The 23832-nt window shown below is 39.5% G+C and overlaps 1 protein-coding gene across 1 annotated transcript in view; it reads right to left on the bottom strand.

Moving 5' to 3' along the window:
* Positions 1–22125, bottom strand: part of LOC118801602 — a 31599-nt gene extending 9474 nt beyond the window's left edge. Inside the window, exons 1-7 of the mRNA XM_036561960.1 lie at positions 22019–22125; positions 15823–15903; positions 15379–15675; positions 10498–13233; positions 9807–9980; positions 9393–9566; positions 670–840 (exon numbers count right to left, since the gene is read on the bottom strand). Of these exons, the coding sequence (XP_036417853.1) occupies positions 670–840; positions 9393–9566; positions 9807–9980; positions 10498–13233; positions 15379–15675; positions 15823–15872 (3602 nt within the window). The 5' untranslated portion in view covers positions 15873–15903; positions 22019–22125. The remainder of the gene's footprint in view (positions 1–669; positions 841–9392; positions 9567–9806; positions 9981–10497; positions 13234–15378; positions 15676–15822; positions 15904–22018) is intronic.
* Positions 22126–23832: the final 1707 nt, after the last annotated feature.

The following is a 23832-nucleotide window of genomic DNA, read 5'->3' as shown; positions in this document are numbered from 1 at the left end:
ATGAAAGGAATTGTTGTGTATGACGTGATATATGAACACTTTCTTTTTCACTGGGACTTTGTCTTCTCAACTTAATGACCACAATCAGAGCCTTTTTGTTTTTTAAACTGACAGTGATTTTGAAACTGATCTAGTGTGCATATGTACTGATGATATAACACCACTCAAACCCGGGAGTGAGCAAAGTGGCAGTATGTGCACAACCTCAAAGGTGCCACATCTGAAAGCACCTTTACTGTCACTGTTGTATTACTGTTTTGCTATCTGGTGTCTGCCACAGTCAGCTTCCCTTTTTGAGTCTTGGTTCCTCTGACGGTTTTTTTCCTCATGCATTTAGGGAGTTTTTCCTTTTCACTGTCACCTTTGTCTTGCTCACTTGTAGCTTGGACCAGAATATCTGTAAAGCTGCTTTATGACAACACCCAATGTAAAAAGTGGCAAATACATTTGAATTTGAATGTATTCTCTTAGCATACCACTCAAGAGAAGCAGTAAAAAACCTGACTTTCATAAGTGCATGATTGTTACTTTTATAAAAATGACCATTTAAGGTGGTATATTTGAATGACACAAAGCCTAAACATTATTGGTAAAAGCATGCCAGTAAGGTACCAGGTTTTAGGAGTGACACACACACACACACACACACCCACACACACACACACACACACACACCTGAGTTTCCAGTGTGGATCCTCCAGTAGATCAGACAGCAGCTTCACTCCAGACTCTCCTGGGTGATTATAGCTCAGATCCAGTTCTCTCAGATGGGAGAGGTTTGATTTCAGAGCCGATGCCAAAAAAGAACAGCCTTCAGCTGTAACCATACAACCAGACAGTCTACAGAAAGGAAAGAAAGAGAAGAACAGATGACATTTACACAGAGCTTAAATCAGCTGCAGTTCAGACAAAACACAGCAAGAACCAAATTCTGTGAAATCAAGATAGATAGATAGATAGATAGATAGACAGACAGATAGATAGATAAATAGATAGATAGATAGATTGATAGATAGATAGATAGATAGACAGATAGATAGATAGATCACTTTATTAATCCCAGAGGGAAGTTTTTCTATTGCAGCAGTACCACATGGGGTGCACTCCTGTATAAAAGGTCACCAAGCCACCATCTCAAGAGATGTTCAGGGCTCTTTTCCCTTTGACATGACCTGGAAGAACACATGTCCAGACCCAGCACTATTCACAACAGTCTTTGCTTTGCTTTGTTTGTAAAGTAAAGTGTTTTTTAGACTGTGTGCAACTTTCTGTGAACACTGGAAAAGTAGAGGATGGGCACCATTTTGTTTTGGTTACCGTTTCTCCAAGTTTTAAAGCAGAGAGATATGGTAGCCCTTTGTATTTTGTTTTGTTTTGCTTTCAGGTTTAGTTCTTTTTTTGTCATCATTAGCAGTTTTGTTTGTTATTTTGGTATATGCTTGTTTAGCTGCTTGCAAACTTGCATACTTTTACCAAAGCTCAAACAAACCTGCAGTTTGCTGATTTAAATGGTGTCTGGTGTGTGGTCTGGCAGGTGGTCTGGGGAGAGAGCCCACTCTCATTCTCTGTTACAGTCTGACCCTAGACTGGGTTGTAACAATTATGTATTACAGACTTGTAACAATTTAAAGCAAAATCCTCCATAAATGTGTGGAAAATATAACCAGTTCAAATGCTTCCACACTGGTGTACTGCATGATACAATTAAGCTGTTACCATCATACCATGCTCTGTGGCATGTACAAAAATGCTTGATTTTGGATCTAGATTAACAAGAGGAAAACATTTAAGTGATTTTGAAACAGGATTCATTACTGGGGCACAGATGACAGGAGTTACAAAGACTGCTCCCCAGTGTTTCAACGGGAATGGCACATAAAGTCACCTCTGCATTTAGACATCTGGGAGACCAGTACACAGGGCTGGAGATTGTGGTGAAAAGTGCACATTCAGTGAGTGTGATGCTTGTGCATTAGTACAGTATGTAAGAGCAGCTGTTCCTCATGTGGTTGAGAATGATCTCAGAGGTCAGTGCTGCAAAAACCACCATGGTATGCCACTAGAGGGCCTTCGGTGGACCAGAGCAAGTGGCAGTCACCACGTAGAACATTTAAGGGAGTAAAGCAGGCTCCTGGCTTTTGCCAAATGCATGCCACTGTAAGTAAGCTGCTCAGCACGAGGGGCCATTTGAGAGAAACTGTCTGTTCACTTCCATTCATTTCAGGTTGATTTCAGTCCAATAATATAGGCACATGTGAGCCAATTTAGATCACCTCATTGACTTGTTCTCTTCTACAGAGACCAGACTGTCTGTCTTTTTATCCAAAGGCCTGTGAAACATTGTATAACTTCAAAATAAAAGCTTTAGTGTGACTACTGAAAATGATGTGATAAAGCTGCGACTTCAAACACTGCACTGTAATGTCTGAAGTAGATGCTCCTCAAAGATATAAAGAATGGTCATTAAACCTGATATACAGGAGCATATCAACACCCTTTCACCACCCTAGAGGGTGGGACCTAATTTAGAATAAAACCTAACGAATCTTAATTCAAAAAAGAAAAAAAAAAAACTTGCTTAAAGATGCAAGTTCCGCTAGAAAAACCTAGACTAGAAAAAGTTTGAATGTTTTATTTTATAGATCTGTGAAATTAAGTTTTTTTTTTAATCTAAGTAACCATATTTAATTTGTCTTTGTGATAGTTGTAATTTGCTCACTACTAGAATTAGTAGTATTCGGAAGTTGCACCATTTTGGCCAGTGGTAACTTCATGTTAAAATCTTCTTTTAAATTAATCCTGAAACCAGACACACAGGGAACAACTTCACACTGAAATGGAAGCTTTAGCAAAAGTTCTGCCAGGAAGACTCTAATGCTACATCATTCATTCATTGGTCCTGACCACTCATGGGCCGACACCTGTCTTTAAAATGACTCGACTTGTGCACCTATGTTGCTGCTTGCAGGTGCCTACATTTTGACGTTCCCCTCCTTCCTACCCACCACCACCAGTTGGGTCCCTGTCTGGTTGTCCGGGGGTAGGCTCCATCCTGCCGTCTCTATCTGGCAGGATCAGCGAGGGTCTCAATGCTCCAAGATCTGGATGAGGCTTACACCAGAGACTCTTTAATTTCTACTGAATTGTAATCTTTCAACTTCAAATATTCCATTGAGAATATAAAAATTGTCCTCCTTCACTCTGCCACACCGCCTGAGTCTTTCTGGCAGAACTTTTGGGCTTTTTGGAGGAGGTCAGCCTCATAGCCAAGCAAGTGAAGGATGCCTTTGACCTAACTAACCCTGATCTGTGACACTCCTCATGAGCCCATCCAAGCCCATGTTGCCTTTAACTAATAAGGTGAGCTCTGGTCTGACACACACCATAGTCCGGCTCTCTCACCAATCAACAAAATTGTAGCCTCCAGATGGACCAAGGGACCTGATCTTCCCAGCACATTGTAACTGACCCCCCTTGGCTGCTCACTGCTGCATCAGGGTAAGGCTGACACTTCCTTTGTATGCTTAAGGTTCAGTGCTATTAACTCACTGTGTGTTTGGGCTGTAGATTAAATGCATATTAGGGAATTTCAGCTCATTTGCACCCTGGTTGCTCAACAATCTTATCCATTCACGTGTATCCGTTCTTATCCGTTCAAGTGTAGCTACCTTCAATTCTCTGCCTTCTATGCATACCTATTAGTTAAATCCGCCATTAAATGCATTATTTCCCTTGTTATCCATAGCCAATCAATAAATAAGCCCTTCAGTCAGGCTATCCTTTGTGTGGGGAACCATTTTCAACCACCAGGTAATTAATGGTCCCAAAATTTTAAGACTGAATCAAGTTGTGTTTAATGTACAAGAGTAAAGTACGTAAAAACTGCTGTTACTACTATGCCCAGCAAAAATCCTCACTTACCTGTGCTTGATTAAAAAAACAAAACTGAAATATTTCAATCCTATGCAAAGTATTCATTTGAACTCATATTTTATGGAAACATGGCTCCATGCTGCAATGCAGGACTTGGTATATATCATTGATAACTTTGTATTTTATGGAGAGTTAGGAATGTTAACTGGGAAAAAGCAGAGGATGGGAGGTCTGTTATGTGAACGAGTGATACCCTCAGTACACAATTAAAGTGAGTTAATACTATTCTATTTGCCCCAAGAATTTGGTTGAATACTTTTGCTTGTTGTATATGCCCCACTCACCCCAGTGGATGTGCATACTGTAGCTATACATTATGTATACTTAGGCCCAATCCCATTTCACCCCTTGCCCCTACCACTTCGCCCTTAGCCCTCTGTTTTGCGCATTCACGTCTAGGGTTAGGGTGTCCCAATTTTTGTTGAGATGGAGGGGTAGGGCAAAGGGTTAGGGCTACATGGCCCTAAACGGAGTGTTATCAGAAAAAAAGAAAAACCGGCAAGATGGCTGCACAAGCGACCAAAGAAACACACAAATGTGAGAATTTTCTCTGTTAAAAATTACAATAACTGTCGTATTATCTTAGTTTAATGTTGTTTCAATGTATTATGGTCATTTTCTTCATAACAAGCATAAAAAATCGCTAATAGCATGCTAATGTTTCGGTAGCTATCTAGCTAACTTCCCGTTCCACCTTAAATAGTCTAGCAGTGTTGACGCCTGAAGCGCCAGAATGTAACTGCTGCACCATTTAAGGTGGAACGGGAAAATTCAAACAAGAAGCTGGCGAATAGTTCACTTCAGCTTCGTATCACCAAAGAATTAGTGGTGGGCGATAAAAAACAATTGTCTTAAACCCCCTCTTTAAAAGCATATGATGCCCTAAATGTAACTAAAGCCCAGCAGCGAGGTTGCTGAACTTTTCCCTTCTCTGCTATCACTGAAGACGGTCTGGGTCACCTATTGAACAGCGCTAGTAGTTGTTAACAAAGCAATGTTTTATTTTTTTTATTTGAGGGTCCCATTTCGTAGGGCAAGATTTCAACCACTACCCCTTGTTACTCAGTTCAAAGGGGTTAGGGTGACACTCGAAAACAAGGGGTAGGGGTAAAAAGAAGAAATGGGATTGGGCCTTAAAGTAGTCCAGTGGTTTGACATAAACTCCTTTATCTTTAACTCCCTCAAAATAAAGGAGACCCAGGAGGTCCCAGTGACTATCCATAATCAATCCATTAAACAAACATCATCTTTTAAATAGTTGGCCATGTATGAGGATAGGTCATTGATTTGAACTTGGACTATGTTTGTGGTAAAATACAACAAAGAATTTATTTCTTAAGATGGCTTAGATCTTTTGGAACCTGTAGGGAAATGCTCACTTTTTTCTTTTGTTCTTCCATTCAAATTATTTTCCTCCTATTCCTTCATTTGACCAGATCGATGGACAAGCGCATACAAACTGAAGATTGTTTACTGGGCAGTTGAAAAGGAGACCCCCAAACTCAAAGTTGACAGTTTTCATCTTGTCAGTTTCCTGAGGCATGACCACAAACAAGAGTTTCTCAAAGTTAATGTCTCTATACCCAAACCCGTTAACTAGCCAGTTAACACCTATAGCTGTTTAAATGGCTGGTTGTTTTAGCCTCTATTCTTCTTTAGCCTGCTGTTATCCTGATTTATATAGCCAGATTTATTTTCTCTTCTCTTGATGCCCCCTAATTTTACACAAAGTTCAGCTCATTTAGGAAACAAAGGATGAAAACTGTTTTAGAAGAGGAGACTGAGATGGGCTGTTGATGAACTCAAGTGCTTCTAGGACAGAATGAGTGAGGCATCTAGCAGACTATAAACATAATGGCTACATAAACATTAATTTTCAAAGGCTTAACATATGAACAACAGATGAAACCACAGATATAATAAAGATCCATAGACAGATAGATAAATAGATAAAAAAGAGATATATAGACATATCGGACTATATATATATATATATATATATATATATATATATATATATATATATATATATAGATAGATAGATAGATAGATACACTATATTACCAAAAGTATTCATTTCCATTCTTAAACCATAGGGTTTAATATGATGTCAGCTCACCCTTTGCAGCTATAACAGCTTCAACTCCTCTGGAAAGGCTTTCCACAAGGTTTAGGAGTGTGTTTATGGGAATTTTTGACCATTCTTCCAGAAGCGCATTCGTGAGGTCAGAAAGCATTAAGAGTTCCCTTCACTGGAACTAAGGGGCTGAGCCCAACTCCTGAAAAACAACCCCACACCATAATCCCCCCTTCACCAAACTTTACACTTGGCAAATTGCAGTCAGACAAGTACTGTTCTCCTGGCAACTGCCAAACCCAGACTCATCCATCGGATTGCCAGACGGAGAGGCATGATTCGTCACTCCAGAGAACACGTCTCCACTGCTCTAGAGTTCAGTGGTGCGTGCTTTACACCACTGCATTCAACACTTTGCACTGTGCTTGGTGATGTAAGGCTTGGATGCAGCTGCTTGGCCATGGAAACCCATTCCATGAAGCTCTCTATGCACTGTTCTTGAGCTAATCTGAAGGCCACATGAAGTTGGGAGGTCTGTAGCAATTGACTCTGTAGAAAGTTGGTGACCTCTGCGCACTATGTGCCTAAACATCTGCTGACCCCGCTCTGTCATTTTATGTGGCCCACCACTTTGAGTTGCTGTCGTTCCCAATCGCTTCCACTTTGTTATAATACCACTGATAGTTGACTGTGGAATATTTAGTAGCAAGAAAATTTCATGACTGGACTTTGCACAGGTGGCATCCTATCACAGTACCATGCTGGAATTCACTGAGCTCCTGAGAGCGACCCATTCTTTCACAAATGTTTGTAGAAGCAGTCTGCATGCCTAGGTCCTTGGTCTTATATACTTGTGGCCATGGAAGTGATTGGAACACCTGAATTCAATGATTTGGATGGGTGAGTGAATACTTTTGGCAATATAGTGTAGATATCCGCCCTGATGATACTCTTGTTATAAAGTAGACTCTGTAACTTAATCAGACAGCTCACAACATACAACTAGTTGCATAGACACATCGTTGTTTAAAGTCTGCCTTTGACTGGATGACAAAAACATCTAGAACCCCTCTCTCATACTGCAGGAGTAGCTATTGCCCTCAATAAAGAATTTTAGGACTGCTGAATCTGAACACAAAGAACAATGATGGTTAGAATAATAAAAAAAAAACATGTACAACATATTCACACCTAAACATCAGTACAACAATGACATTGGAGCATAAAAGACTTAAAAAACTGTTCATGAGAACTAGTGAAAAAGAGGACAAATAAAAAATGATTAAGAGAAAACAACAGTAGTTACACCTTCTATGCTACAATATCTATAATAGTTAACACTGAGTGTTTCTATTGTTTATATGACTGTGATTATTAAGAACTGTTTATCATTTGTCAATAAAGCACTGTGTAAATACAACTAGTGGAATATATATATATATATATATATATATATATATATATATATATATATATATATATATATTGCAATTTAAATAAAATCAAAATCAAAATATCAACATTTACAACAAATTACATTGGCTGATATTATCAGGTATTGGAATTTTTTGCTTCTTAGTACTGATATGGGCCATGAAATTTTCATTCAATTAAATTTTATTGTCATTATACATATATGCTAGAATTTGCTAGTACAGTATAATGAAATTTTCTGTTGGCTGAACTTCTACTTCTGAAGGGATGTACTGCTGTGTAATGTTTTAATGCTGTGTTATATGTTATTATATTCAGTATTGTGTGTGCATGTGCTGTGATTGTATGTAGAACATTCTCTTCTGCCATTTTTCCCTAGATAGTCTTGTCTGTCACACCTGTCACTTGTCATGTATAGGCTGGGCCTAAGCTTAACATAAGTCCAGCTCATAAAATTGTGTCAGTCCACTGTTTTACGGGCTGGCTAAATGTTTGGCACCTCCGCACAAGGAATAAAACATCAATTCTCCAGACATATGGCTGCTCCCTGGTTTATAAGTACAAGTTTGGACTCTTCACTTGTCAGGGATATGTGATTTGACAGGACCTTTATATCTCCACAGCAGTGCTGCTGGAGTTTTTAAACACTCACTGTCCACTCACTGTCCACTCTATAAGACACTCCTATCTTGTTGATCCATGTTGAAGATGTAAGGTCATTGACAATAGCTCATCTGTTTCTGTGCAGCGTAACACACACTAACATGCCACCACCATGTCAGCATCACTGCAGTGCTGAGAATGATCCACCACCCAAAAAATACTTGCTCTGTGGTGGTGCAGGACAAGGTGAAAGGGGGCTAAAAAAGTATGCAGAGAAACAGATGGACTAGAGTCTGTAACTGTAAAACTACAAAGCTCTATATTTAACCTATAGGTCAAGTGGATCTAAAAAATGGACAATAAGGGTAGATAGTAGGAGGTGTACTTAATGAAGTGGCCAGTCAGGTATGTCATGGCATTGTTGTATGCTTGATTTTATGTACCTATTAGCTATGGGTGTGGCTGAAATAGCTGAAACTCTTCATTAGAAGTGATGTTAACATACACATACAAGACTGCCAGAGTCATAATTGTCCACAGAAATTTGCAGCATCAGCAAGTACTAACCTGTATCTCTTTTTCCTTTAAAAAATCCTTGAATGCTCTGCCTATAATCAGTTATCACTCTCACTCAGTATCAGCTCCAGGATCCCAACCATTCTAGCATCAAACTGGCACACTGCAGTTTGGCATTGTAGATGGCAGCCCTCACCTGAATCTAAAGCCGAGCAAGATGAAGCTGCTGCGTATCCCTGGAAAAAAAGGTCCTCACTCTGATCTCCTTTGAGAACTCCTTGGTCATTCCATCAGAAGATGCACAATGTTTTGGTGTAGTCCTAGACAATCACTTTTTTAATATGTTACAAACCTGTTTTGGTCATACACATTTCTTGTCTATGACATCCAGAAGAATAGACCCTTTTCCCCCAAGGAGGCAACCCCATGAACTTCCCTGTCTTTAAATGCAAACTGAAGACCCATCTCCTCAAAATGCACTTAAATGATTACTAATCTTGCAGTAATTAAAAAACTCAAAACTTTTCATAATGTTTGTGTATTGGGCATTTTGCATCTAGGTAGCAGTATATGCCTCTGTAATGTACTTTTGGCCATGTACTGAATAAATATAGAATACATCACTAAAGATCTCTCACAGACAATTAATGCCTCCAATCTTGTTAAAAAGGTTTCTTCCTGAGGAGGCTGAAGAATGTTTGTCCTAAGATGCCTGTCCTGATCCTGGTCATTAACATAGCCACACCTCATGAGCATCTAGAGGCCAGTGCTACCAGTAGTGGGTCACTACAATATTTATAGTTTAAAATCAAATTTACAGAATTCTCACCTGAGTTTCTCCAGTTTACAGTGTGAACTCTTCAGTCCAACAGAGATCAGCTGGACACCTGAAACTTGCAGGTCATTGTTACTGAGGTCTAGTACTTTCAGCGAGGATTTTGCAGATTGTAGAGCTGATCCCAGATTTTCACAAGTTGTTCTCCCAATTTTACAGACAGCCATTCTGAATAGAAAGATATATTGCAATGTAATTTAGAATATATGTAAAGTTTTCTTAATGGAATAAGAAAAAAGCTACATCATGATGTTAAACAACACAAATGTGTGGTTTAGATTACTTGGGTGAACTGAGTGATATGGGAGAATTCTAAAATCACATAAATGAGAATATCATTAAAAAAGACCTTAATATTTAGAGTTTACAGTTTACTCTGCCATCAGAGCTTTTTTACAGAAAATTCACCTTAGTGTCTCCAGTTTACAGTGTGAACTCTTTAGTCCAGCAGAGAACAGCTCCACTCGTGAATCCTGCAGATTATTGTTACTGAGGTCCAGTTCTTTCAGGTGAGAGTTTGTTGATTGTAGAGCTGAGCAAAGAGTTTCACATGAATCTTTTGTGAGATTACAGCCAGCTAGACTGCAATGGAATAATACACACAGCACATAGAACAGTTAAAATGGGTTAGGGAGATCAAGTGTCAAAGGAGTTAAGAGCTTTTCTTTACTGATTTGATTTTTGAGTTATGAACGTTGGGACAGATTCATCAAACTCAGCAGAAACCACACCATACACCACAAAATTTGCTGTTAATTAGCGCACCAGTCTCTCCATACCATTGCTGTATTTTTGCATTCTAGGTAAAACCCAGTCAAAATCGACAAGCTAATAAGCTAATGCATATTAATGACTAATGTTCAATACCTGATTGGGAACCAAAATAGACATGCTTTGAAAAACAAAGATTTAAAAACAAAATCAAATTTAATTCTTACACATTCACAGTCAAAAGAAGTAAACATAAAAGATACAATTTACAGTTGTTTCTTACCAGAGATGGGTACTGTTTTTTATAATGCCAAAAATATTCATTGACATGTGGACAATTGTTTAATCATCAATTTTCAAATATTATTCATGTAGATAAAATACTCACTGAGCTTTTCTGCAGACAGTCACAGCTGGGATCAGTCTCCTATAACCCTCCTCTGATGTGTTGTATTTCTTCAGGTCCAGCTCATCCAGAACATCCTCTGAGCTCAGAATGATATAGGCTAGAGCTGAACACTGTGCAGGAGAGAGTTTCACCTCTGAGTGTCTCTCTGAGTTTAGATACTCCTGAATCTCTCTGGAGAGAGACTGGTCATTCATTTCAGACAGACAGAGGAACAGATTGATGGATCTCTCAGTCGAGAAGGGATATTGTTCATCTTTATCATCATCATCATCATCATCACTACGATCATAATAATAATCACCTTCACCATCATCATCATCATCATCATCATCATCATCATAAACATCATCATCATCATCATCATCGTAATTATCTCCTTTGATTAATCTCTTGATGTACTGTCTGGTTCTCTCTGAGCTGCTCTGTGTTGGGGTCAGTAGACCCTGTAGAAGTTTCTGATTGGACTGCACTGAGATGCCCAGCAGGAAACGGAGGAAAAGATCCAGGTGTCCATTCTGACTCATTACAGATTTATACACTGCTCCCATCAGCAGCTCATCCAGTGAAATATAATTAGATTGACCATTGTGCTTATCTGTCTCAGGGCTGCTTCTGTACTCAAAGCTCTCACTGTCACTCTCTCTGTCACTGCCACTACCCTCACTGTATTTTCTCTCGTCACTGCCCTCACTGTATCTTCTCTCATTGTCACTACCCTCACTGTATCTCCTCTTACTGTCACTACCCTCATTGTACCTTCTCTCACTGTCACTATCCTCATTGTATCTTCTCTCATTGTTGCCACCCTCATTGTATCTTCTCTCACTGTCACTACCCTCACAGCATCTTCTCTCATTGTCGCTATCCTCACTGTATCTTCTCTCATTGTCACCAACCTCATTGTATCTTCTCTCACTGTCACTACCCTCACAGTATTTTCTCTCATTGTCACTACCCTCACTGTATTTTCTCTCACTGTCACTAGCCTCACTGGATCTTCTCTCACTGTCACTACCCTCACTGTATCTTCTCTCATTGTCGGCACCCTCACTGTATCTTCTCTCACTGTCACTACTCTCATTATCATGATGATCTTCTTGCAGAAAAATCTGCAGTGCTTCCATGTTCTTGTTCTCATAGCAATGAAAGACATACACAGCAGCCAGGAATTCCTGAAAGCTCAGATGAACAAAGCAGTAGACCTTCCTCTGGTAAAGCACACATTCCTCCCTAAAGATCTCAGTGAAAATCCCAGAATACACTGAGGCCTCAGTGACATCAATGCTGCTCTCTCTCAGTTCTTCTTCATAGAACATCACATTGCCCTTCATCAGCTGACTGAAAGCCAGTTTAGCCAGTTTCAGAAGAATGGCTCTATTGGACTCCAGCAGGTTCTTTGGGTCTCTCTCGTCTTTCTCCTCATACTTCTCGTTCTTTATGTTGGTCTGAGTGATCAGGAAGTGTGAGTACATTTCAGTCAGAGTTTTAGGGATTTCTGTATGACACTGTTTCATGATTTGTTGAAGAACAGTGGCTGAGATCCAGCAGAAGACTGGAATGTGGCACATGATGTGGAGGCTCCTTGCTGTCTTAATGTGTGAGATGATTCTCTGGGCTTGGTCTTCATCACTGATCCTCTTCCTGAAGTACTCCTCCTTCTGTAGGTCACTGAATCCCTGAACTTCTGTCACACGATTGATGTATTTAGGAGGGATCTGATTGGCTGCTGCTGGTCGGGAGGTGATCCAGATCATGGCAGAGGGAAGCAGATCTCCTTTGATGAGGTTTGTCATCAACACACCCACTGATGATGTCATGGTGATGTCAGATACTTTCTCACACTGTTCAAAGTTCAGCTGAATTCTGCTTTCATCCAGACCGTCAAATATAAACACAGCTTTGATCTGATCATAAATCTTTGGGTCCAGATCTTTGAGCTCAGGATGGAAGTCACACAGAAGTCCATGAAGACTGTATTGATCATCTTTAATCAGGTTCACCTCCCGGAACGGAAGCACAAACATGAAATCTACATCCTGATTGGCTTTTCCTTCAGCCCAGTCCAGAATGAACTTCTGCACAGAGACAGTTTTTCCAATTCCAGCGATGCCTTTAGTCAGAACACTTCTGAGCTCTTCTGGTCTGTTATCTTCTTTTCTTTCTTTCTGTACAAAGTGAGTTTTTCTAAAGCCTTTAGTCAGCAAAGTTCGGAGCTTATTCACTTTTGGTTCTTTGCTTTTTTTTCTTTCTTTTTTTCTTTTTTTGACACTGAGATCTTTAAATTTGAAAACAGCTTTTGATTCTTGACCTGCTTTCTGTCTGATACTTTCAGCCATCACAGTTCTAATGTTTGCTTCTTCCATGTATTGTTTGGAACCTTGTAGAGGTTTAAAGATGTCTAAGCAGTTGATCGGAGAGTCTTGTAAGTGTCTCCTGGATTTTTTCTCCATCTGTAGAACCTCATGTTCTTCATTCACTCCTTCACTCTCCCCCTCTATGATGTAGAGCTGAGTGTAAATCCTGTTCAGGAGGGTTTTATTCTCTTCTGTTCTGATTCCCTCAAATAAGCTCTCGTACTTGTTCTTCATGCTCATTTTGTGTCTCTGTAAGACTCTGTGTAGAAAATCATCCACTGGTTGGTAAGAATCCTGATTCAAGTCTCCAGTTTCCTCCAACAGAGTGTTTATCTGCAGTGCAGTTTCTGTGGAGCTCTGCCTGATGGGGTCAAACATAGTACACAAACATCAACACAAGTAACCAGAATAACAGCTCACAATGCAGCTCACTGATAAAACTACTTGTCATATGTAATATTTTCATGTAATTATAATGTCATTATAGCTTAGTATAATTTGTGCTTAACTGAATAGCTCCCATGATGAACTTCATGTCTTCCATCAAGAAACAAACTGTGTTCAAAATGCTTAAGGCTGGGTCAGCACATATTCATTTAGGCACTGCTGGGAGGCCTAAAATGTAATATATAAAATATATTATATATGTATTGAAGTGTTTTCACATATTTAACAACTGCAGAATTTAACAGTTCATGGGAGCTAAGAAATTCTGACTGGACGTCTGTCTGATCATTTTGATTTTGTGTTAAAGAGATTGTTACTGCGGTTACATCCCAATGACGTATATTTTTTGTTTGTGTTTTCTCTATCTCTTTCTCGCTTTCACTTACTTTCTTTTTCCCTCTCTGTCTCTTACATCAGTGATGAGCAAAATGTGGAAATTGATTGGATTGTCTAAGCTGAAGTCTGTGGTCAGAGGTTTCCCTCCATATTGGGTCTGAGGTGACTCTCCATGCAGCTTTGTTTGTTTTAGAGAAAATCACCCTGGTCATCATACCTGTGCTTTTAGAGCAGAGCCTACTGAACCTTATAACACAACTGAGCGTAGAGACCATCTACACCTATCAAACTTATTTACAATGATTAACAGCCTGGGTGTAGAGGTGGGTGCCATTTCTTTTGAATGTACTTTTTATCCTGTTTTTGATTCAGTTATGGAGACAGGGAAGAGTTGGCTTTTTGTTCTTTTGTTATTTGGCTTACCTGACCTGAATTAGTTAGATTTAAGTTTTGTTTATTGTGTTAGCTCTCCCTGACATCTTTCCTGTGCTAAGGTAAGAGACAAAATAGCTCTCTTCATAGCTCTTTGTCTCTTTTTCTTTTTTTCTCATGTTGTGACCTCAGTAAACCCCTAGACAAACAGTTTACAGGCCGCAACACTACAAAACATTTATATTATGACTACTTCTAGTCTGGAACATTAATAGCATTAATAATAGTTTTTCATATATCCATAAATAAATGATAAAGGATTATGGTCAGAGCATGAACAGTGGTTGCCTAACACTCAATGCCCTTATGCCACAATGCCACACAATTAGCCTTATTCATCAAAGTTGCATAAAATGTGAAATAACCAAAATGTTTGTGTTTTTAAGACAGTAGAAAGATGTGATTGTGCAGAGTGATTATTTTCCTAAAATGCTGTATTACTGCAGTGCATGGGAAGCTTCTGCATTAGCTGTTGCTGTTTATTTTGTGGGCAAAGACAGTTGTATAAAGCAAAAGTGCAATATGTCTTTAAATGGAACATGGAATAGTTGCAGCATTTGCTTATACGAATGTGCTTGTAAAATAAGTGCATCCACTTTTGTACTGAATTGCAATGCATATTAATGTATTACTGTTATTTTCTATTCTTATTCTTATTTTTGGTATTATAGATGTCATTTCTAATAGTCCTGGTTAGTTCACTGCAAATCAAGTATGTTTCAGGTTATTAAACTATTATGCTGAAATTTACACACTTCTACCAGATGTGAGCTTGACTGTAGATTGTAAAGCTATCAGTAAAATTTGATTGTGTTCATTTTACAATCAAATTATGACTGTATGTTTTATTTACGTTCTAAAAATTCTACAGATTATTGATAAATGTGATCATCACACACAATGCTGGACTGTGCTTCTCCACTGCTGAGATTTAAAGTCACAGTCATGGAAGAACTGGAAGTGTGTGCACTCTATTCTAAACTGTTCACTGTTCAGAGTTATGGTAGGTTCTCAATAAAAACATGTTTGACTATGGAACTCAAACAAACATGTTTTTAACAACAAACTAAAAACCATTCAATGTTTTTTTGATATTCTACAGTAACAGGACAACAAGAAGCAGCCTAAAGTCAATGGCTGCATGTTTCCATTTCAGCACAGTGTGAAAATTAACAAATACTGCTGCCATTTTTACTGTGCTGTCCAGATCTACTTTCTCCATTAAAGCTAAATGGACAAGTCATGTGCAAAACCTCTTTCTGAGAGACTACAGTGAGGGACAATAACTCACTCTGGGTCAGAGAGTACAGATAGGGACCAGTCACTCTTCATATACACACGGCTGGATTCTCCTCCTCCACTGCTGAATTTACGAGGCTCAGGTAGGGACTGGTCACTCTTCATAGACACAGAGCTGGGTTCTCCTCCTCCTCTGCTGAATTTAGGAGGCTCAGGTAGGGACCGGTCACTCTTGAAAGACACACAGCTGGGTTCTCCTCCTCCTCTGCTGAATTTAGGAGGCTCAGGTAGGGACCGGTCACTCTTCATAGACACACAGCTGGGTTCTTGAGATCCTATACACTTTAACCTGACAGCATGATCAGAGTATAGAGTTGAATCACTGCTCTATTTACTAAACCTCACTTATTCTGAACACAACTGAGATTTTTTTAAGTAGTATTTTTCATTTGTTCTTTTTTTATAAGAAGTGCTCACTTCTAAAAAGTTTACTTACTTTGAGTCAGAGGTTCCTCCTCCTCTGCTGGAGTGATGAACACCCATCATGGAGCTGTTACTCTGGATTTCTCCCTGAGATCTATTCAGACACACAAAATATACACAGGATGTTGAACACACTCACTGTAAGATCATGAGTTTGCTGTCATTGCAGCATCAAGCATACTTCAAAATAAATAAATTAAACTACAAATAAAATTACAACATTTTAAGTGAACATGTAGTAAGAGTGGTTATGTATTAAGGGTCATATTCAGAGTTGAGTTCTGTTCACACAGTGAGGAGAAAACACTGAAATCACACACATCTGTATTCAGACTTCAGATTTATCTATCCAGTTACATGGATTCAAGGATTGAAGGGATGGATTTCCCTGCAATTTTGGAATGCATAATTCTATACCAACTCACCTAAAATCTAGCAAAATCCTTTATTTAATTTCTGAAAACAAGCAAACTTTTTAGCTCAGTTAGATCAGCTTTATTGGTTACTAGGTCTTGAATCACATCTTAAATATTGAGTTTAACTGCTTACAGAATGACTGAACTGAGTTGGTTTCTCAAAAGCATCTCAGCACAACGGGGTTTCTTAAATGGTAGAGCAAGCATCACACTGAACATTCTCTCTCCCAGTTAAGATAATATTATACAGTTCCTGGCCAAAAAAAGTTGCCATTTGGATTTAAATAAGCAAGTACCTAAAAGCCTTTGATTGTATAATTACTGTAGTGATCAATATGTTTTAGCTGGCAACTTTAACCCTAATTTATGCAGTAAGTAGCTTCTCGTCTCTTAAACAGTCACATCAGAAGACATACCCATGGTCATGGAAAGATGTTACTGTGTCAGGTCAAAGGTCAAATTATTGGCCTGTATCAATTAAAGAAAACACCTAAGCAGATTGCTGAAATTACTGGAATTGGGTGAAGAACTGTCCAATGCATTATTAAAACCTGGAAGTATAGTAGTGAAAAGTCAACTTTGTGGAAGAAATGTGGTCGGAAAGTCACCGTGAATGACGGTGATCAGAGATCACTTAAACGCTTGATGAAGTCGATTCATAAAAAAATCTACAGTAGTAATCTACAAATGGCTATGGCTATACTTAATATTTAATAGTGAAAGTACAAGCATTTTTACACACAATGTAACAAGACCTCACAGGATTGGGACTAAACAGCTAACCATAAGGAAACCACTTGTTAGTGAGATTAATCAGAAAAAAAAAATTGCAAGGAAGCATAAAGACTAGAGCAATGGAAAAAGGTCATGTGGTTTGATGAGTCCAGACTGACCCTATTCTAGAATGATGAGTGCGTCAGGGTAAGAAGGAAAGCACATGAAGCATTGCACTCATCATGCATAGTGCCCACTGCCTCTGAAGCCTGTGTTATGACACACATCCAGTGAGCGGTAGTTCTGCAGACAGAAATGCCTTGTTGATGAGAGAGGTCAGTGAAGAATGGTCAGGCTGGTTCCAAATGACAGAAAGGCTACTGTATCTCAGATAACCACTCTGCACGATTGCGCTGAGCAGAAAGGCGTCTCAGAATGCACAACACATTGAACGTTGAGGTGGATGGGCTACAACAACAGAAGACCATGTCAGGTTTCACTTCTGTCAGCCAAGAATGGAAAGCTGGGGCTGCAGTGGACATAGGCTCATCAAAACTGGACAGGTGAAAACTAGAGAAACATATCCTGGGCTGATGGATGTTGATTTCTGCTGAGGATGATGGTGGGGTCAGAATTTGGCAGCAACAGCATGAATCCATGGACCCAACCTGCCTTGTGTCAGCAGTCCAGGCTGGTGGAGGTGGTGTAATGGGGTGGGGGATGTTTTCTTGGCACACTTTGAGCCCATTAATACCAATCAATCATCACTCGAATGCCACTGCCTATTTGAGTATTGTTACTGACTATGTGCATCCCCTTGTGGCCACAATTTATGTCACACAGCAAAAGTCGTCTCCAGCTGATTTTATAAACAAATCAAATCAAATCAGATTTATTGTCACATCACAAGAGTACAGGGACACAGGTGAGTGAAAAACTTGAGTGCGAGTTCCACAAATTATGCAGAGAACAGTATTTACACATAGATAAACAAAACTATAGATAGGATAGAAGAATAGATAAAACCAATTTAACTAAAATATATACATATAATCTTACACAATAACTTAAAAATAATAATATTGCACCGAGACATATAATATTGCACTGGGAATGTAGAGTGAGTGTAATCAACTATATACTATATATAGTAATGGATATTACAATGCTATGTAGATGTGCAAATAATCACACTAGGTGTGGAGGTAGAAGATGGTACAGTAGGTGGCAGAGTATTTAGTAAAGTGCAAGGTACAGGAAGTTAAGTGGAAGCGCAGGGGGAGAGTATTGTCTTTGGATAAGTATTCAAAGTCCAGCTATGCAAGTAAAGTGCGGGAGTACAGTGGGTGCACGTACGTGTAATGGGAAGGGTTGGGCTGGGCAGAGCAGTGATTACTGGCTGTTCAATAGCCTGGTTGCATGGGGGAAGAAGCTGTCTTTGAGCCGACTGGTTCTGGCTTTTAAGCTTCTGAGCCTCCTACCACTCGGCAGCTGAGAGAACAGACAGTGACTAGGATGGGAGGGGTCCTTCATAATCCTTCTGGATTTCCTCAGGCAGCGACTGGTGTATAAATCCAATAGGTTAGGGAGCTGAACCCCGGTGATGGACTGTGCTGTCCGCACCACCCTCTGCAGAGATTTCCTCTCACGAACAGTACAGTTCCCGTACCAGGTGGTGATGCTGCCCGTCAGGATGCTTTCCACAGTGCAGGTGTAGAAGGTCTTAAGAATGCTGGGGTTCAGGCCAAACCTCCTCAGCCTTCTGAGGAAGTAGAGGCGCTGGTGGGCCTTCTTCACCACCTGTGAGGTGTGCACTGCCCATGTCAGGTCCTCGCTGATGTGAACACCGAGAAACTTAAAGCTGCTGACCCTCTCTACCGCAGTCCCATTGATGGAAATCGATGGGTGTACTGTCTCCTGCTTCCTGAAGTCCACGATCAGCTCCTTGGTCTTACTGATGTTTAGAGAGAGGTTATTCTCCTGGCACCAGTTTTCCAGGATTTTAACCTCCTCTCTGTAGGCCGATTCATCGTTGTTGGAGATCAGGCCCACAACTGTTGTGTCGTCAGCAAACTTTATGATGACGTTGGAGCTGTGTCTAGCAGTGCAGTCATGGGTGTACAGGGAGTACAGGAGCGGGCTGAGCACACAACCCTGGGGGGCTCCGATGTTGAGGGTCAAAGAGGAGGATGTGATACTTCCCATCCTTACCACCTGCCGTCGGTCCGTCAGGAAGTTCAGGATCCAGCTGCACAGTGTGCTGTTCAGACCCAGATCCCGGAGCTTGCAGTCGAGCCTCGAAGGAACGATTGTGTTGAATGCTGAACTGTAGTCTACAAACAGCATTCTCACATACGTGTCCTTCTTTTCCAGGTGGGAGAGGGCAGTGTGCAGGGTCAGGGCGATTGCATCGTCGGTGGATCTATTCCGCCTATATGCAAATTGCAGTGGGTCCAGGGTGGCAGGCAGTGAGGAACAGATGATATCTCTGACCAGCCTCTCAAAGCATTTGCTTACGATGGAGGTCAGGGCAACAGGTCGCCAGTCGTTCAGACAGGTAATACTAGCTGTCTTTGGAACTGGCACAATGGTGGCTAGTTTGAAACTAGCTGGCACGACCGAGAGAGACAGTGAGGTGTTATAGATGTCTGCAAAAACTCCTGCTAGTTCCCTGTAGCAGGCTTTAAGCACTCTCCCGGGAATGCCATCTGGTCCTGCTGACTTGCGTGGGTTCACCCTCTTGAAGGCTTTGCACACATCAGCTACGGAGACGGAGGGGGCGTTGGGATCAGCGGTGGGCGGGGCGCTCTCCAGTGGTGCTGCGGGAATTCCGTCGAAGCGAGCGTAGAAGTTATTAAGCTCGTCCGGCAGATCAGCGCTGGTACTGGGCAGAGTGCGAGAGGCAGTTTTATAGTCAGAGATTGTATTTAACCCCTGCCATAAGCTTCGTGTGTTGGCTGTGTTGAACTGTGCTTCCACTTTCATTCTGTACGCACGTTTAGCTGCTCTGATGGATTTACGGCGAGCGTAGTTGGATTGCTTGTACTCCGTATTTCCCGCTCTGAATGCAGCGCTGCGTGCGCTGAGGGCGGAGCGAACCTCACAGTTCAGCCAGGGCTTCTGATTGGGGTAAACGCGGACTTGTCTGCAGGGCACTACGTCATCAACACACTTGCGTATGAAGGCGGTGACTGTGTCTGCGTACTCGTCCACGCTGCCCGACGAATCACGGAACATTTCCCAGTCCACATGATCAAAACAATCCTGCAGCATAGCGTCTGATTGGTCAGACCAGCGGTGCACCTCCCTGGTAGTGACCGGCCCCCGTTTCAAACATGACAATGTGTTTATTGTTCTTCAGTGTCCTTCAGTGATGTGGTAGAAAAGGATGATTCACTGCTTGGAAGTGCACCTCAAAAATTCGAAATGCATGATGCAATCATGTCAACATGGACCAGAATCTAAAAAGTTTCCATCATCTTGTAGATCCATGCTACAAAGAATTGAGACTGTTCTAAGAGCAAAGGGAGGCCCTACCCAGTATTAATAAAATGTTCCTAATAAAGTGATTGGTGAGCATATATTGCTATAGTTATTCAGTTCATTTGTAAAAACAGAAACTTTCAAACTTGTAAATGTTGTTCTCTTCTATACTGGATATTTCATGTTTTCATGGATTTGGGTTTATAGACTGGTTCTGAACATGTTATTGTTACAGTTAAGCATTAATGGGCATGTTTATATTTTAAAGAGGGACAAATGCCCAGAGGTGGAAGACGTGGGAGACATTTTACACTCTATCAAGTTCTTTTCATTGTTTCTATGGAGTAACACACGCTGCAACTGAAAAGCACTTCTGTAGCACACTTTACATTTTTAAACTGTACTTTTAAGATGAAAAGCTATCAACATTTAACATTTTTAACTTTGAATAATAAGAAAATGTAAAGTATGATTTTGACAGTCTAATGCCAGGTTTAATACAAAATCTCTGATCTTTAAATCTTTACTTTCATCCTGAAATTGTGAAAATGTTTTCTGCACAAACTCTTTCTGTAATAAGTCCAAATTACTGCAGTCCACGTCCTCCCTCTGCTGGCTGAACAGCGCTACTGCACATGAACATGTATTTTACTGTCTGTGCTTTAATCAACATTTTGTTTACAAATTCCTACTTAAGAAACCCAAATAAAACATTAATGTACTTAAAGTCAATCAAATGAACCATTTCTCAGGATAAAATATAAAAATATGTTAATATAAACGGATGTGAAGTCTATTGATATCACATATCTGGAAGGACCTGAAACCTTCTCACTTATTCAGGATTGTCCTGTAATTTGTCACCCATCTGTATATGTGACAGAAAATTCACTGTTTTCCTCTTTGTAAAAACAGAAAGAAATTGTTTTCAGTGAACTTCACTATATTCTAGTAGAACACCTTTTCAGATAATCATGCTTTTCATGCATTTTACTGTAGGAATTTGAGGTAAAGTGAGTTCATCACCACTAGGATGGCAACAGAGCATCAAAATCTTCTAAAAGGAGAAAATTCCATTATTCTATATCTCTATACCTATATGTGTGTGAGTCATGAGTACCTGAGCAGGTGTTCTTCAGTAATATAGTGGAGTTTGTCAAAAACAGTTTGACTTAATTATTATTTAATGGAATTTTATAAAGTAGCAATTATAACTGAATGGCAATCCTGAAAGATTTTGCCATTTCACTATTTCAAACAGTAAAATGTTACATATAAAATCAATGCTTTGAGTAAGGTGAAGCTGTTGTTTATGAATCTCAACTGAATAATATACTCAAAGTTTTGTGCTTTGTCTTATCACGCTCACCTGACTCAACTAATAAACTAATTAACCACCACGCTGGCTGGGTCAGGTGTGTAGAAAAGATTTGTTGCTTTAAATTCAGGTCTTACAGAACACAGACGTGTTCCCTGATCTAGAAGTGTCTCTGCTGGACATCCTCAGTTTAGTTCTTAACTGTGAAACACCCACATACACGTTCTTTCTTTAATCTACACATCAGTCTTGTATATATGTGTTTATTATAAACTTACCATGTGTAATAAAGTCCCTGTTGCTGTGTAATTTCTCTCTCTCTCTCTCTCTCTTTCTCCGTCTTCTCCTACAGCACTGCTGCTCTATTGTACTCTCAGGTTACATTCAGGAAGTGCTACAGTAAATAACTCCTGAACCAGGACACTGTCTTCTCTGGAGTTATTCCAGAGATATTCCAGCTCAGTAAAAAACCCATTTCAGTCTCTAAAGTGCAGATTAAGATCAGGACTAAAAGAGTTTTAATAAAGAATTCACACTTTCCATCAAATTCAGGCTCACATTAATAGATTCATAGAAAACTAGAAAAATAGGAATATAAATCTAATATATAAATAATAAATATAAAAACTTTATATTACTGTTGCAGTTTTACTCAGGAATTAAAGTTGGATTTATCAATTAAATTTGCTATTATATGGAGATCTCAGCATTAATATCATTTATATTTCATTAAATTCAATTTTTTTATTTATTTATACAAGAGGTGAAACAGGCATGCTAACAGTAACAATAAAGACATACCAACATAATGCAAAACAAACCAAATTATACAGTGGTATGTAAAAGTTTGTGCACCCCTGGCCAAGTTCCATGTTGCAGTTTATTTTCTAAGTGTGAATAAATTAACACATCCTCTACAGAGACCACACTGCTGCAAATTTTAATGTACAATTACTGTTTATATACTGAATTTAACATACTTAACAAAAAATAAAACATAAAATATGGCCTGTGCAATATTTATGGCACGTTTTATATTTTGTATGGATTTTATATGCGTTTTATTTTAAAATCCATATTTAAGTGTGTTCTCCATATTTTGTGTTGGGGTGGCTCTGGGCTGGGCATTTCTTTTGCATTTTCTGTGGCTGTTGAAGTGCCTGCTTAAGAATAAAAGAGCATTTGCATATGCGCCATGTTGTCAGAGTCTTCTGTGCTAATGTTACAGTAGCTAAGGTCTGAATACTTAATTGTTTTTTTTAATAGTTTTTTAATAACGTTCATTTATAAAACATTTATAAGCGTTTAATTCATAATTAACTAATCGTGAACTAATTATATATTTAGAGCTATAAATCATTAATTAATATATTAACAACACTTAAAGACACATAAGCTCTTCATGATTAACAAATGATGAATAGATGAGGAATTCAGTAGTTGTTCATCAATTATGTACATACTATAATAAAAATTCATAGTAGCATAATTTACAAACTTTAAAGTTTAGGTGTTCTTTAGCCTCTCAAAATTAAACATCTATAAACTTCTACTTTATGATTTATTAATCATGAACTAATCAAGTTCTTAAGAGTTGTTCTTCACTGTTTCACACATTAATGGCAGTGGTGGCATTTGAGCACTACAGTCTACAATGTGTCTTCTTTACAAGATATCAGGGTTTTATAATGGCCCATATATAATAATATGTAGAACTGTTATCACACCTCCCTGGAGAACTCCTTATTCTCTGTCTGCATATGTATGAAGACCTGGTGTTGTTGATGACTGTTTACTGTCACTGCAAACTTGTCATGCAAGCTTCTCCACTACAGCATCTGGACGATTTGATCCTTTCTCTCCAGCAAGGTCACCAAAGTGCTTGTCCAGTGCCTTGTAATCTCAAGGCTTGATTACAGTCAGGCCCTTACAAGTGATCGAACAGTTTACTTACATCACACCCCTGCTGCGTTCTTTTCACTGGGGTCCAGTAACTGTTCACATCAGATTTAAACTGCCTACAAAGCCAAAAAATGGACCAGCTCCTTCCTACCTGATGACCTAGAGCAATTTAAGCTTCAAGTACAGCCCA

The sequence above is a fragment of the Colossoma macropomum genome, unplaced genomic scaffold (genome assembly GCF_904425465.1).
Source record: "Colossoma macropomum unplaced genomic scaffold, Colossoma_macropomum, whole genome shotgun sequence".
Lineage (NCBI taxonomy): Eukaryota > Metazoa > Chordata > Actinopteri > Characiformes > Serrasalmidae > Colossoma > Colossoma macropomum.
Note: the sequence above shows the minus strand (reverse complement) of the source record. Positions and strands in the feature narration are given on the sequence as shown.